The following is a 17,382-nucleotide window of genomic DNA, read 5'->3' on the forward strand; positions in this document are numbered from 1 at the left end:
CAACTAACGATTATTTTAATAATCGATTAGTTGGCCGATTATTTTTTCGATTAATCGATTAATCGGATAAAAAAAACAATATGCAAATTTTTCGTTTATTTAAAAGAATTTAATGAACTGGATGTTAAAAAACAACTTAAAATTTACATTAACATTCTTATTTTGTTATGATGTAATAAAAAACAATATTTTCAAAGTACAAGAACCCAAACACAATATTTATGAAACAAAATAACCCCAAACATTCTGAAAAGAGGTGGACTATTACTGTTCAAGAAACTTTGCCCCAGCACTTTGCACTTTGCACCCAGCACTTTGCACCCAGCACTTTGCACCCAGCACTTTGCACCCAGCCCTGGCACTTTGCACCCAGCACTTTGCACCCAGCACTTTGCCCCAGCCCTGGCACTTTGCATCCAGCACTTTGCACCCAGCATTCAGCACTTTGCACCAGCACTTTGCACTTTGCACCCAGCCCTGGCACTTTGCACCCAGCACTTTGCACCCAGCCCTGGCACTTTGCACCCAGCACTGGCACTTTGCACCCAGCACTTTGCACTGTGCCCCTGCACCCAGTCTCTAACTCTGCCCTGCACCCAGCCCTGCCCCCACATTCTGCCCTGCCCCCACACTCACACTCTGCCCTGCACCCACTCTGCCCTGCACCCACACTCACACCCTGCCCTGCATCCCCACCCCCACTCTGCCCTGCACCCAGTCTCCCACTCTGCTCTGCACCCACACTCACACCCTGCATCCCCACCCCCACTCTGCCCTGCACCCAGTCTCCTGCCCTGCACCCCCCACCCCCACTCTGCCCTGCACCCCCACCCCCACTCTGCCCTGCACCCCCACCCCCACTCTGCCCTGCACCCACACTCACGAACCGCTCTGTGCGAATGGAGCCACTCGCACAGAGCGAACCGCTCTGTGCGAATGGAGCCACTCGCACAGAGCGAACCGCTCTGTGCGAATGGAGCCACTCGCACAGAGCGAACCGCTCTGTGCGAATGGAGCCACTCGCACAGAGCGAACCGCTCTGTGCGAATGGAGCCACTCGCACAGAGCGAACCGCTCTGTGCGAATGGAGCCACTCGCACAGAGCGAACCGCTCTGTGCGAATGGAGCCACTCGCACAGAGCGAACCGCTCTGTGCGAGTGGCTCCATTCGCACAGAGCGATTCGCTCTGTGCGAGTGGCTCTGTGCGATCCGTGCACATAGACATGAAGAATACTTACCTCCGGAACGCGTCACATCCGTCACGTAGCTAAAAGAAGGCGGAGACTGCAGAGCGTGTAGCAGAAGCGGGGAACGCTCGCGGAGGTAAGTAAAAGGAGCCGAGTGCTCCAACAACGAATTGATCACTCGATTAATCGATAACGGAAATCGTTATCGATGATTTCCGTTATCGATTATTATCGATTTTATCGATTCGTTGTTTCAGCTCTAATATATATATATATATATATATATATATGTGTGTGTGTGTTTTTTCAGTGGTATGATTTAATGGTGGAATTTATGAATGCCCCCCCAGTTTGACTGTGGTATCTTGTGTGCCCCCCCTATAAATTGTTTCTAGAGTCGCCACTGCTTCAGAGCAACATTTATACTACTGGGAAAATAACATTACCGTATGTTGAATTGGGTGCCAGAAAAAATGGCCCTGTCATTGAAAGCACAGGAGCCCAAAAATTAAACATTACATGGTGTTATAAACTTGCAGAAATGATTCTGGAAATCCTTTCTAACTCTTTATTAAACAGTTTAGAAGATTTATAGAGGTAACATAGTAACCGTCCTCACATCATGTGTCCTCTCTAATCCTTTTCTGTCTGCTTGACATCACAGCTATGAGATATAGAGATATAGCAGCAAATCACACAGCACCAGATCGAGAGAGAAGACATCACACATGCAATTAAGAAATCTGCCTCCATCTAGTGACCCACTGGACATTTGCCCTCTATGGCCTATGGGGAGAGCAGGTCTAGTTGGATTCACTAAAAATCATATTTATGTCAGTCTTCTACAACTGTGGCAATGGAAGCAAAAGTGCTATTATTTTTTGTTTTTAAGCACCCATTTTGCCTCGACAGTCCTATGAACAGCTTAACTTTACAGAGAAAACAATTAGGTTATAGGGGAAAATTGTTCATCATGTTCCAAGTTTATTTTGATAAATATCTATTTTTTCATAATGCTTTATATTTAAAGTTTATGCGAAATCCAGGCAAACATCTTTGCACATATCAAAGAGACAGAGAAGCAAAACTAAGACTAAGGAGCATACCATATATGCAAGGGTAACACCTTATTTTTGCACCCGGCCTTCATCCTTGTCTCTTTCTTCTTTCAAAGTGTCCAGTTAATATGCTCTTAAAATGCAGAACCGGACGTTCATTTGAAGCATTGCATCCCAACCCCATAGGGTTCTGATGGCAAGATGGGGGTCTGTGAGGAACTTCACAAAATGGCTTCATTATCAATGCATTTTGAACAGTGACAACGGGGAAGGGTGGCTTTCAGTACTTAAGGAACATTGGTTAAATAATGTGGGTGGGCTTCTCTGACAAAAGTAATGGATTTTTCTTATATATTTCTTGGCAAAAAAAAAAGAACAAACTCATGTATCAGAGTAAGTTTGAGTTTCTGTATTCTAATAGGTTCCCCATAGGCCAATGTGTTTCTAAACAGCTGCTTACATTCTGTATATGATAGGACCATGATTGAAGACACATTTCCTCCATCACAAGCAAGTGGTGGAATATACACCAACACACCTTCATCCGGAATTTCAGATCACACAGTCCAGTGACCTCAGCCATTCAGAAGTTACGCTAATTGAAATATTGTTTCCTGGTAAATTGTTCTGGGGGATCATTTAAGACAGCATTTTATGATTTTCCTCAGTACACAATGCTTAGACCATGGCACATAACTACTCTATTCGCTGTCCTGGCAGGTTTTGGTTTCTACAGCAACATAATCAACAGAGAAAGAACTTCATATCGGTGAGTATATCTCTGTATCCTAAATTGTAGTGTAGTGTTGGTATAATTAGTGAGGGATTAAAGAATAAAACCGTACTATACGAAAATCCTATGCTTGTCCGTTGATCCAATATTTGTTAATATATCATCCTCCTAATTGACTGTAAGCAATGGCAGGACCATTTTCTCTTTCTGTATCTGTATTTCCTATACATGTTCTTATTCTTGCTTTAGTTTTGTATGCTTTTAATTAATAATTGTCCCACGACAATATTTTCTACTTTCAAGGACAGGTTCCATTATTACTCTGGTGTAGTCTGGGGTATGGGCCTAGATAAAGAGATAACGAGATGGAAATAAAATGAAACATTAAAATGGCATGGTAAACCATTATATTCACTCTAATGCATATGATAGCTGAGAGTTCCCTTTAAACTTACTTGGTGCCCCCTGCAAATGCACGATGGCTTTCTATAGAATCCTCCAAAAATGATTTGCTACCCCCAGATATTTCAGCACAGGAGCTGTGTCTTTGCTTACAAAGTATTCCATATCCATTGATTGTTTAGGCTTTTTTCTGTAATAAAGAACATATAATAAATATAAGCTAAAATGTGACAAGCATACTATTATTAAAATCATTTAAACATCATTATTTCTCGGTTATACTTAGGGAAATAAATGCATTATCTGTTTTGGTTTTGTTGTAAACTTTGTCTTTTCAGATCAAGAAATATCCCTGAGAGTTTGTCAGCAATCGAGTGCATGAAACTGAGAAGAATTATCTTACAAAATTCAAAATCGTAAGTTAGACATATCTGTTTATAACTAAGAATAATAATAATAGGATAAAGGTATGGAATATGAAACAACCTTTCACATTTATTTGAACACTACCAATTGGTTGGTGATAAGGAAGACATTAACTCATTAAAACCTTCATGACCTTCCATGTTGTCATGAAAACATGCACCCGAGGCAGTCTTCGGGAACCGCCATTCACCCTGTGTGCCAACCCTGCCCTATGCCGTGTGCTGTTGTGCAGTTGTGCAGTGAAATAAGTGTGTCATGTAGTGTGCCCTGTAGAATTAAAAAATATACAATAACCTACACATGTGGGGTATTTCCGTAATCTGGAGGGGCGGCTGAATACCAATGGCTGCATAAGAGCCCAAAAGCTACAAGAGAAACACTCCAGGTTGCCTATTTTCCAGAAATATGTTCTATGTGAACTATTTATTGTTTTATTTGTTCATGATTACCATTACAAACCTGTATACAGACCGTGAGAATAATCCAAAACGTTGATACAAAGATGTATGCCTTCTAATATTTGCCCAGTAATTGCCCCAACAATATTAAAGTTCTTACATATAAGGTTTTTCCAAACTCATGACACCTATATTACTGGCATTTTGGGGTATTTGGTCAAATTATCATACAAACATATCCGCCCCTTGAAAAAAATATGTATAATTTGTATGGGTACAGTAAAAATGAAAAAGGAGAATCATAGCTAAACAAACATATTGTAAAACCAATAAAAAGGTCTATGTTTTGGGGGTAAAGAAGGGGTTAAAAATGTAACTATAGTGAGTGAATCAGGGAAATTAGCTTCTGATGACAGAATGATACCATTTTTTTGTTTAAACTGTCGAGAGAGACAGTATGGCAGTTAGGAATCTCGGCACACGCATAACCCCCTGCATGGACTCAACACAAAAGAATATTGCCTGTGAAGTAAAACCACTCACAACTCTACGCATATCTATTTACCTCCAGGATATCACATCTCCTCTCCTTCTCTTATTGTTTTTTAACATAACAATAAAACAAATAATGAAATTATTAGCAAAACAAAATATCACACAGATATTGTCAATGTCATTTTGTGGATTCTTCTTGAATTTGTGGCAACAACAATATTTTTTTTTTACTTCGTCTAGATCTTATTTGATGCACCTTTCTTCTGTACTCTTGTCCCATTCCATTTTCAATAATATAGAACTTTGGTCCCAAAACATGTTTAGCTTTTGCTTTTATCCATTTTTTGCATTCTATTGTAGGTTGAAACCCAGACTCCTTAACCAAACTCATTGGGTTATTTTGGCTGTTTCATTGTCCAACTCCATCGTGCTCTTGTTATATTTTTGGTAGCTATCTGAAAGGTTTCTGATAAAGTCTCTGATTTCTAGTTTTTTAACTAAGGAATCATCAAATAGTAAATGGACTGGAGTGAATCCAGTCGTTGCAGGAATTGTACTGCGATATTGGAACATTTTTTCTAGTTCTTTTTGATCTTTGTACGTAATGATTTTCAAAGCTTTCTTTGGTTTTAAGCAGACTGACTGCTCTGCTTGACCATTTGTTGCAAAATGGTGTGGGGCTGTCATATGATACTCTGTGGAAGTAAACTGACATGCACAATCCAAAAATCTTTTCCAATGCCTTTATTGTTTTATCACATAATGTATCTTCTTCCTTTGTAGGTGATATGCCTTTGCTTGGATTTCTTATCACCAATACTGCTTAATCAACAGTTACAAGTGTGAAATGTCATCTATATATACAGTGTTATGAAACAGTATTTGCCCCTTTGAAATGTTTAAGATCATCCAACTAATTTTTAATACACAACAAAGACAACGGGAGTAAACACAAAATGCAGCTTTTCAATGATCATTTAATTTATTGGAAGTAAAGAGTTAACCAAAACCTATATCACCCATGTAAAGAAAATAAATTCCGTCCCTAAACCTTATAAGTGCTTGTGCCAACAACTGCAATCAAACATTTGCGATAACTGGTCTTTTACATCGTTGTGAAGTTATTTTGTCCCACTCTTCTCGGTAGAATTGTTTTTACTAATCTGCATTAGAGGGTTTTTGAGCATGAAGGTCTAGGGCACTACAGAGGTTTGAGCCATTCAGAGGTGGACTTACGTTTTGGGCTTCGGATCATTGTCCTGCTGCATAACCCAACTGCACTTGAGCTGTAGGTCACAAACTGGTCGCTGAAATAACTTCACAGCGATGTAAAAGACCAGTTATCGCAAATGTTTGATTGCAGTTGTTGACACAAGCACTTGTAAGGTTTAGGGATGGATTTTCTGGTAAAGAGCAGAATTCAGGCAAAGCAGCCCCAGACCACCATGCTACCACCGCCATGTTTGACTGTTGGTGTTATGTTCTTGTTGTGGAATGCTGGTAGGCCGGCCACTCCTGAGAAGGTTCACCACTGTTCCAAATGTTCTCTGTTTGTACATAATGGCTCTCTGCATTTCAGTGGAGTCCCAGAACCTTAGAAACAGCTTTGTAACCCTTTCTAGATTGATAGATGTCAATGACGTATCATCTGTTCTTGAATTTATTTAGATCGTGGCTGCATGTACTGCATTTTTTGGGACCTTTTAGACTACTTAGAAATATTTTATTTAATTGATGTATAGATTTAACAGGCCTGGCAGTAACCATGAGTGTGTCTAGCAAAATTGAACCCAATTATCAATTCAATTTAGTTAATTGATTTAGTAACTAAAGGGGCAGTTATGTTTTCACAAAGGCCAAGGTAGGATTGGACAGCTTTTTTCCTTCTATTCATGAAATCATCATTACTATGATAGTCTGAAACTGAAACTGTGACAAATATGTAAAAATAGAAGAAATTGTGAGGGGGCAAATACTTTTTCACACACACACACACACACACACACACACATATATATATATATATATATATATATATATATATATAGTTCTATTATTCTCTTTTATCATCATTTTGCCTTCTCATCTGCCCTTCACCACTTCCGTCCCTAACCAATCTTTTCTTTCTCTCTCTCTCTCTCTCTCTCTCTCTCTCTCTCTCTCTCTCTCTCTCTCTCTCTCTCAGATTCTCATAAGGCTGTCAGATTTCTTTACAAAATGAACGCAAACGCACCCTGTTTTGTGATTTGTGTTACAACTATTCTAGTACTGTAAGGATTAAACTACGTGTAACGAACTATGTGTATTAAATCAAACAAAACGTCAACTGCCACAAACACCAACAATGTTATCAAAATGCTGTCGTTCAAGAGTGCATTGTCCAGCCAATTCCCCCTTTGTAACTACAAGGTGCAGCTTAATAATGGATTTTCCTGAAATATGAAGTTTCACACTGTTTATTGTGTTCCGTGCATAGATTATTTTCAGAAAAGCTCAATCAACCACCATGGGAATGGTGCTTGGATACTAAGTTAATCAGAATACAGATTTTATTAACCAAGATCATGCTATACCATGGAAAGAGCCATCTTAACTTACTTTTCCCAGTAATTGCGTGAATAGTTGCACTTTCCCTTTTTTGAAAGGTAGTTGAAATTGGCAGTTTGTCAAACCCTTACCTCCATCCATGTCATCGGTCCCTTGGCGAAGGGGGGTGGCAGCAGTACATATATCTTCGTGGAAATGACCTTAAATACAATAATGCAGGCAGGGTCATGTAACCCCTCCTGCTAATCGCTACAGGGGTCCCTCTCCCCACAGTACTCCTGGGGACAGGGAGAATCAGCAACACTATCATTGCATGTACTGGCATTGCACTTTTCCAAGATGGTGCCGCCTCCCTCAAGTAAACTCAGACCGTCGTATCAAGGGGCAGAGCTTCCGTAATCACCATGCTGAGCAGTATAAAAGCACGTCTAACTCACCTATCTGTGCTCAGATATTCAGACTGGTTCTGTGTCCTCTGGAGCTTCCCTATCTCTGTTGCCTTGGCTTTTGCATTCTAAGATTACCTGGTACCTGACCTTTGCTCGCCCTTGACCTTTCTCTCGTCTCCTGATCTACCATTGCGACCTTGGCTCGCATACTGACTATCCTCTTCTCTCAGTACCTGTGGCAGTGTGTCCGGCATACTATTCTCAGCACCAGGGGTAGTGTGTCTTTCTGATTATGCTTTAGTAGAGGGGCCGCTAAGTCCCAGGTGGCACACCAGTTGCGGCTCAACTTCAGCTGTGTGGCTAGTCAAGTGAACACCCTCATTATTATTGGTGATCCAGAGAGTAACTCCTGCATTCATACATTTACTATCAATCCTGCATATCAGACTCCTTGCCTGATTGCCTACCTTCAGTGGGAACTCATCCTTGTCACACTGCATGTCCTCTGTGCTGAGGATAGGACATCATATTGTGGGGCTACGTCTCATAAGGATGCACGATACAAGGAAGGAGATAGTACAGAGGCTGTGTCAGCTTTGAACTGTGGTGTATTTTGGCCAAAACTGACAAGGCTTACGGTGGTAAATCTCATAACAAAGAGACAATCTCCCTATTGGCCATTAAGGCTACCTGTAGGACCGTTGCTAAATGGATGGGCTAAAAGAGAGATCACTGATCCCCCCGACCAGGCCATTAATACTATGGAGGAGTATACCATGACAACACAGCCTCAGTAGATTACTTCTGCATGGAGTTACACGTCTTTAAAAGGTAAGGTGCTGTGATATGATCTCATGTAATCTATTTTCCTTTTCTAGAATAAAAACTAGACATTTTCTACAATATGTTAATGATATTCAGAGGTGTCCTTGGACAGAAAACAAGACAGCATTTAACCACTTAAAGTAAGTACTAACCGCATATATGAACTGCGTGCCCTGTTAAACACATGTTCATATATATATATATATTGTGACATGTATTTGGCATGTAAAGGGACCACCCTTCCTAATGTATTCATACCCACTGTACCCTGAAGAAAATGACTGCACTGTGTCCTCTTTATTATACTGTAACCTGTAAAGTGCTGAGTACATCTGTTGGTTCTCAATAAAAATATACATTCAAGTGTTCATGAGTGTGGAGAATTACTGGATTGAGCTGATTCTATGTATCTGTTTGTGGGGATGGAACTTGATGAACTGCCAAAGAGCAGCAAGATCAGTCTTTTCAAATCTTAGTCCCTACCAATCTGCTTTGAGGGTACAGTAAACGATTCCCCCAAAAATATTAAACTAAAAATCCCTGAACTATGACAGTCAACACAACTGATCATATGACTTATCCCGGACGAGCCATAAAAAATAAATTGTCACAAAGCAGGCATCTGACATATTAGCAATTATTACTTTTAATGAAATCATTTGCTGAAATGTTCACAAATGCATGGGGCATCACACAGTTTTGTCCTGTACGTTACATTAATTGTGATTTTTCTCCAGACTATGCCTTGAGAGCTGTTGTAATGCTTCCCACTTCATGCTGGTGACTCAAGAGAATACGCCCATTGGACACACATTTAATTATGAAACACAGCAGAAAAAGACAATACAAATAACTCCTGAAATCCACCAAATGTTTCCAAAGGTACAAATACTATATACTTTTTGTATGTAACAAAATATTATATTACTACAGAAAAGGTTCTAGATTTCTATATCTTTTATGCAAAAACAAAATACTCAAACTTCAACGTTCATCTGAAAAAAAAAGGATCTTATCATTTAAATGGAAAACTAGAAAAACTTATAGTATACCCAGCTAGTGCTCGCAGTATAGAGAAATACATTTCGAGATATTAACGTAAAATATTTTTTGAGAAAAAAAATCACCACGTTTTGACACAATGCATGTTTGGCACAATTTTGTCAAAGCAGACATCTTTGAAATCTGGTGCTTGGAACAGCACATCGCTTACATGATGCTGAACATAGCTTTTATTACAGTTTTATTATCTTATAAAATGATTTTTAACCAAATCATAACATTTGTGATGTCTTCTCCTTTAAAGGTATCACCATTCAATGGTAAGCACTTAGGACACTGCGCTGTGGTCGGTAATGGGGGAATATTGCGAAACAGCTTTTGTGGCAATGAAATTGACAAAGCAGACTTCGTATTCAGGTATTCAAATTTTTTGATTAATAGATACCAAATTGAACATATATGTTCTTATACATATTTACAAGTTCATAATTAAGTTATTAAAACAAACCCAGAAATATAATACTACAGTTTCAGTTTATTAATGTAGATTTGTTTATGGGACTTTCCTTAAAATATGTTTGTGTTTGAAATATGGTCGTTGACTTTTGTTGCAGGTTTAATTTGCCTCCGATGAATAGGTCATATGATACTGGAAGCAAGTGTGATCTTGTTACCGCAAACCCCAGCATACTGACATCCAAGTAAGATGACTGTCTGTAAAAAACATAATTCCACAATGTTTTTCCACAATGTGTTAGTCCATTAGCCATTCCACAATGTGTTAGCCCATTAGCCATAACCAGGCTTACATCCATGATGCTCAATGACCTTCAAGAGGACTGAAAATAAGCAAACAGAAGCAGGAATTGTTGGAGTTGGGTGAGGCAGGAACATAGTGAAGCTAACATCTGAAGGGGTTAGACCATCCCTAGGATAGTGCTCTGCTAATATGTAGTGTAAAAATAATGAATTAGAAGCGTAAGTGATATTGGGAGAAGAGGTCGTGGATCAATTTCATATTCAATAGCATATGGTGTCTAATTAATACCCACTGGATTTCCATATCACTTCACAAAATGGCATTCTAGAAAGGTTCTCTGGCAATCTATGGAGCAAAACCATTCACTGTCTCCACAAAGTCGGACAGCAAGATTAGAGGAAGAGTGTAAATATTTTTGGGCATCGCACTAATTGTGCCTTATTTAAATACAAATATCTTAGAAATCACAAATTCCTAGTTTTATATTTTTAGCATTTTCAGTCCAAGGGTGTCTCTTATGATTAATTGGGGGAAGTTGATCTATCACCTGTTCCTGTAATATTGCTCTAATTCATTACTTTTGCACTACACATTAGCAGAGCACTATCCTAGGGATAGTCTTACTGCACACACTTTATACCTGTCAGACATATGATACATTTTGTTATAAATCTTACATACAATAAAGCGGAATAAAATGTAGCCAGGCTAGCAGGCTGTTTCATGGGTGACATATTTGCAATCTTGTTTTAGTCTTTTTATCTGCTATTTACGAGTACTATTAAAAGATTCACATTGTAACTTCATGTCTCCATCCCTCCATCACTGGTAATTTCTCCATATCATCACAGGTATGGAAGCCTGCAAGGGAAGAGGAAGCCCTTTATTGATATGATCAAGTCTTATGGTTCAGCTCTAATCCTTATGCCGGCCTTTTCGTACACCATGAATACAGACATCTGTTTTAGGGTTCTCCATTCCTTGGAGGACTTTGGCGTGCATAACAGAGTTGTGTTCTTTCACCCAGAATATCTAAAGAATCTCTCTATTAAGTGGAAAGAGAATGGGCTTAAAGCAAAACGTCTGTCGTCTGGTTTCATGATAGTCAATGCAGCCATGGAGTTATGTGAGAGGGTAACACTGTATGGCTTCTGGCCATTTCCCAAAGATCCAGAAGGAAGACTTGTGTCTCATCATTATTATGACAACATTTCCCCCAAGCCTGGTTTTCATTCCATGCCACAAGAATTTTATTTTTATATTCAAATGCACACAAAGGGGTCTCTGTATCTGAAGATTGGAGAATGTTAGCTACAGCTATTTACTGTATATGTCACATGGTAATGTTTCTCTTCCTATGAATGAATCAATGTAAATATAATATGTTCAACAGCAAAGTGTTGAACTGAAGCCAGTTTCCCACTTAGATCCACAGATCTCAAACCTAGACATAGTCTTATTCTAGCAGTGCACAAAACTTGCCAATATATATTTTTTTGAAATGTTCAAACACTTTTAACTGCTGCCCCCTAAAACTGCCACCCAAGGCCTGGAACTAGTCGATCACATTCTCTTTGTCTATGTTCTGAAGCTTAAATGTGCTGTCCCACCTACTAACTGTTGAATTTATGACTTGAATGTCCCAAAGTTGCATTGTCTTTAAATAGTCCTTTTACCAATAAAATGGATTTGCGTTTGATTTTTATCCTTTGTTTCATTGTCTGTGAAAGACACACACATTATATCAGCCAATAAATTACAGAAACATGTTTAATTTTGTTAGCGATGGCAGTGGCACAGGATGACACAGTGTCACCTCAGTGTATTGTGTAATAGAGGATTTTGCTATGGAAACACCAAACTCTTGCTCCCTCTTGACAGCTATAAGGAACAGGGCACCTTGTATAACCCTAGGCTAACACACAGCCTTCAGATCTAGTTGTTCCAAGTGAGTTTTAAATCAAACATTGTTTTCTTCATTGTTCCCTGAAAAAAAAATCATTTATCATTTAGATGTTAAATTGCATACATTGGGATAATCCATTTTTAGAGCTTATAGTTTGTTTTAAACTATATAAAATATGCAAAAGAACAGCACGTAAATAAAACTGCTTAGTGAAAGTTTGTAAGCACATTAGTCCACTACCCTATCCCCTACCCTATGCAACTCACTGCAACCTGATGCAGGCCTCACAGTTAAGGGGTTAATTATTCAGGACCTTAACAGATCCTTAACTTGTAATCTTGATCTTCATTAGATACATCATTTTCAATATGTTTTTGTTCCTGAATATTTTAACAGGGTAACAAGAGAAGGTTATTCTTTTGTTATGATGTCACTGATACGCACTTGGATACTAATGTGGTTGCAATGATCAGGCTACAGTGCTTTTTTTGCAAATAGCACGGGAACACCATATGCAATGCTACTGCTTTTCCTGAGCTGCAAGTGTAATAGTAGAAACTGTCTCTGTTGATCGGTTTCTTTCTGGGTGTTTTACTAGCTGCTGAATATTTGGCATAGGATAAAAGAATATCCAAATTATATTGTTGGGTATCTCAATGGCTTTACTGTTCACGGTTAGCATGAGCTGAGAAACAAAGTAATGCTCTTTTTCAAGATCCCATGGGATTACTGAATGTTGGTAGTTGTTATTCCACATTGTATTAGTTCGTCATCCGTTCTTCTCGGCAACCTGAAACTCCGGCATCAATACTGAACTCATGAACTTTGGAATCCGAAGTTTCTCACCGTTGGACGTTTAAAAAAAAGATGACGGCTGGAATGAGAACAAAGTTGGATTGTTAACACAAGTTGTTTTTTGGTATGACTATCAACGACAATTGCATAGAGAATTCGAGATAAAGATAGCGCTGACAAGATGCATGCGCTTCCATGTTCCGGATTGCTTGCTTGCTTTGGATATGAGAGCGAAAATGTTCCGTTTGATCCATCTGGTACAAATTCAGAATCAGATGAGCGGCAGAAACCTGAAGCTGGTTCAGTTGTTTTAAAGCAGCCGTGTGTGCAGTTATCCGGTACAAAAAATAAAAAGATGGAATCGAGTGCAGAAGATACTTCTAATCATTGTTGCGAGAGAAACGGCTTTGCACATTGTAATTTGAAGGCTTCTACAAAAGGGGACTCTAATTTTGCAGATAAAACCATCTTAAGCCCTTCTGAACGGGAGCCTGGTATAGTCTCAGTTCAAACCCATATCCCCAGACCAACAGTTATCACTGTGCCAAAGGTGAGTACGGCTCTGCAGATACTTGGTAGACATTGAAGAACATCAAAGGTTATGAGACTGAAGGTTTATATCAATACTGAGATAAAGCACTCAGTTGTGAAAGCAATATCCCATTAACTGTGAAATAATGTGTTGGCTGTTTTCAGTCTATGGAATGTAATATTTCTTGCAGAATAATAGTTGGTGAACGATAATAAACTGAATGAACTCCAGCCATTAAACGTTCACATAACAGACCCCATAAAACAAAGACAAGTGGGACCTCAGGAAATGTGTTTCAATTCCTAATAAAGGAAGACAAATTATATGTAGCTTCAACAGGTTTGTGAATAATTGTGTTCTATATTTTAATTTGTGGTTTGAAAATTGTACATCTGTTCAGAGCTGGCAGAGTTTGTTTTATGGTGTATTGATCTAGCACCAAAAGCATTTCAGTTTATTTTTCAGGGTGTTTTTTTTTCATTCTCCTATTTATATGAATGGGGGAGGGGGGTCAGCTGAACCTCCTAATAACAAGGGGTTCTGATAATCATGCTCAACCCCCCTGTGGGCTATTGGGTGGGGGTAGTAAAATGAGCCTTGGGGCCAAGGGGCCCATGTCTACCCTCCCTTCCCATGCTCTGGGTGACAGAGAGGATTAATGCAGTAAATGTTATGTAATAAGGGTTATTATGGGAGGCACAACCTACACCTCCGTCTCTCCCTCCCTACCATGCCTTTATGTGCCAGGCGGATGGACAGTGAAAATTGTGGGTCCAATTTTCCAAGCACATATTATATACCCATGAAGGGTTTGTCATTACATGGGATCTGAAAGGAGCACAAATGGACAGCAAGCAGAGGCATAACACAAAATGTTGGGGGCCCCAAGCAAGCTTTGTTGAGGGGCCCGTGTTGCCAAGTATATACTCAGTTTTACATCTCAATAGTTGTAATTTGGAACAGGTAATTATTCATGTGTGAAATTTGTACTCAATTATGCAACACCATAGTATGTGATGATATAATAACATGTAACTTGCACATACCTGGGATTAGATAATTGCAGAAGTAATTAATAGTACCATTGGCGTTGCAGGGGTTTGTGTTAAAATCCAGACTGGCTTAATTTTCTGTATCCACAATTATATAGTGTTTATTTCAGGGAATGTACATATGAAACACATTATTTAATCTGACTAAAAACAGAAGAAATGTAAAAAATAAACACAAATGTGTATGTTAATAAATGCCACACAACAAAAGCAGCTACAGAAAATTACTGCATTTCCATCTATTTCCATCTTGCAATGCCAGCGATGTAACATCAATAGTGACCACAGAAACCAAAACCTTGTAAAAGTATGTTTCTGACAAATACAAACACTTTTGTCTGTCCCTTTTTAATCAGAATCAAACCTTAAGACTCTGGAGATAGCCTGGAGAGAACCATTTGGCTCATGTAGTCTGCCTGTTTAGTCATGGCATAAAACGTGAAAAACGTATAAAAGGTAAAACATATTTAAGGTCATGAACTACAAAATAGTTCTATGAAACCACTAATAACATTAGCTTACCTGAGGGGCTCTATGCACATCTCCATACACACCTGTGACTCTTTTGAAGCTTATTATACCCTTTCATCATACTGCTGCACAAAAGTATCAGCAATCACACACACCAGATGCATTATGCTCTTGCTTTCAGATGACCCAACTCACACTGTTAAAATCTTATTATTGAATTTACTCACTGATTAGGTTAACAACCTGTACTTTTGGCTCTTCTCAGATTGCTCTTCTTCAATGTGTCCTCTAGGGGCAGTAGTGGACGAGCTGTTTCTACAAGACACCTTACTTTTGTCTCCTGTTTTGTGGAATCACATCTAGTATACGTGTTACCTCAGGGCTGGATTAAAGCATGGTCTGGCGGGGCTGCAGCCTAGGGGCCTCGACCAATCGGCAATACAAAAGCCGGTGTTTTTTTTGCAGTGGGCTGGGGACTCTGGGAAGCGGGCCAAATATACAAATATATTTCAGGATGCTCCTTGCATATATAAAGACATAGTAGGTATATTAAAATGAACATTTGTCAAGTGAATTATGCCCAATCCGATATTACTGGGGGCCTCACAGTACCTGTAGCCCAGGGGCCTACGATGTCTTAATCTGGCCCCGGTTACCCTAATATATCAAAGTCACCACCAGGGTACAGAAGGAGTATAAAATGTAGTGATGTGTATCTCACCCTCGATGGACGTTTAACATTTTTATAAAATGATAACATGCACTGTAATTCTAGCAGACAAAGTAATCAATATGAGAAAATGGTTTAAAATGAACCTGTCCCAGAGATAAAGCTGAACAGAACATAATGTACTCTAAAATAAAAAAAAAACTGTTATAAAATTATCAGTTTGGCATGGAAATCCTGGCCATTTGATATTCTCACATCATCTTCCTACTAAGACTTACTTTATTTTAAATTCATTGCACTTTAAGTTTTATCATAAGATGACCCGTACCAGAACCATCCTGGAAACGTCTCTTCAAATTTAGTGGCTTGGCGTGGCAAGTATTGAGGTTGCGTGGCTGAGAGTAATTATACTTTCATATAGTACCAGAAAGGTTTATTCACAGAATTTGGGTTAGCTTAATCAGTTCCTTTCACTGACTGAAAGTGTGTATTACAAAGTGCCAAACCTTGGAGATTTCTCCTGCAAGAAGGGATGAGCTTCCTCTACACAACGAAATTGTATATCTTTGAAGAGATCCCGCTTCTTTAGCTGTGTAGTACAGCCATGCCAGCTATTCCTGCAAGAGAAACCTACTTTCCCAAGATAATGGATTGCTTTGTGCATTCAGGTGAAGCAGAATGTTGCATCTTACCGACAACTCATAAGCTTTATAGTTTTTAGACAGTTCAGGGCATTACATACAGTTTAAAATGATAGAATAATGACCACCAAATATTGTTATTGCCTTGTTGTAGAACATGCATTTCAGCTCCATTTAAAATGGAAGCAGAGATGATGTTTCTGTCCTTGTGCTCCCATACTCATATACATACACAAACGAATAATCTACCCATTATACAGCGCTACAGAATATGATTTATATGATGGCGCTTTATAAAATAATAATGTGCACACACACCGACTTCCACAAACACAGATCCAAACTCCAACCTTACGCATGCCTGTGAGGCTGAACATGTATTTTTATGTATTTATGCATTGCTGTGAATTGGATTAATTTTATGTTGTACCAGGTCAATGTATATCTGATAGGTGTATGCAGATTCAAACCAGCCCTCCGCCCAATTGAGTTTGACACCCCTGTTTTAGAACAAGTAAATCAGGATCCTGCCTATGCCCTTATTGAGGATTATTATACATTCCGTATTGTGTGTACATACCTGTGTAATAAATAGCAGGTGCCACCCTTCAGCTGTAATTACCTGCCTGTCATTGAGTTAAAGGGCACGTCCAGCAGTGATGTAAGATCACTGACATTCTATGACTCCCTCACACACCTTTCATTTCAGTATTTTCTGGTTATGTAATAACTCAAAAAATATACCTAACAAGCATATCAATACAGATTTTGGGGTGCTGCTGAAATGACCAATTTATACACAAAAGTATTTAGCACAGACACATAAAAACATGGGGCTGCATGGGGCACTGGAATAGCCTTTAATGATGTCTAGGGGGGCTTTGTATTTTTGGAGAGTCTCAGTGGGTAAGAAGCAATGCAGTACCCATTGTACAGCACTACAGAATTTGATGGCGCTATATAAAACAATAAATAATAATAATAATTCAGGTCCGTATTATGCAATATAGCCATGTTAGGATTAGACAGGGTTTGCCAAAATTGGGGTACTTGGAAATATCAGTGGGCTAAGTAATATATGGCCACTTAGTG

At 39.1% G+C, this 17,382-nt stretch overlaps 1 protein-coding gene across 1 annotated transcript; it reads left to right on the plus strand.

The window, feature by feature from the left end:
- The first annotated feature begins 2,920 nt into the window (after window positions 1-2,920).
- Window positions 2,921-11,920, plus strand: LOC128491381 (alpha-2,8-sialyltransferase 8F-like). Its single transcript, XM_053463705.1, has 7 exons — window positions 2,921-3,015; window positions 3,720-3,797; window positions 8,515-8,601; window positions 9,199-9,343; window positions 9,768-9,880; window positions 10,078-10,164; window positions 11,075-11,920. Exons 1-7 carry the CDS (start codon window positions 2,921-2,923, stop codon window positions 11,532-11,534), a joined length of 1,065 nt encoding a protein of 354 aa, XP_053319680.1. The 3' UTR covers window positions 11,535-11,920.
- The last annotated feature ends 5,462 nt before the right edge of the window (window positions 11,921-17,382 follow it).

The sequence above is a fragment of the Spea bombifrons genome, chromosome 4, assembly GCF_027358695.1.
Source record: "Spea bombifrons isolate aSpeBom1 chromosome 4, aSpeBom1.2.pri, whole genome shotgun sequence".
In the NCBI taxonomy this organism is placed as follows: domain Eukaryota; kingdom Metazoa; phylum Chordata; class Amphibia; order Anura; family Pelobatidae; genus Spea; species Spea bombifrons.

Coding starts and splice junctions, on each gene's coding strand:
- LOC128491381 (XM_053463705.1), top strand. CDS start 2,921: ATGCTTAGACCATGGCACATAACTACTCTATTCGCTGTCCTGGCAGGT. Junction 3,016..3,719: donor AGAGAAAGAACTTCATATCG/GTGAGTATATCT, acceptor TTGTCTTTTCAG/ATCAAGAAATATCCCTGAGA. Junction 9,881..10,077: donor AAAGCAGACTTCGTATTCAG/GTATTCAAATTT, acceptor CTTTTGTTGCAG/GTTTAATTTGCCTCCGATGA.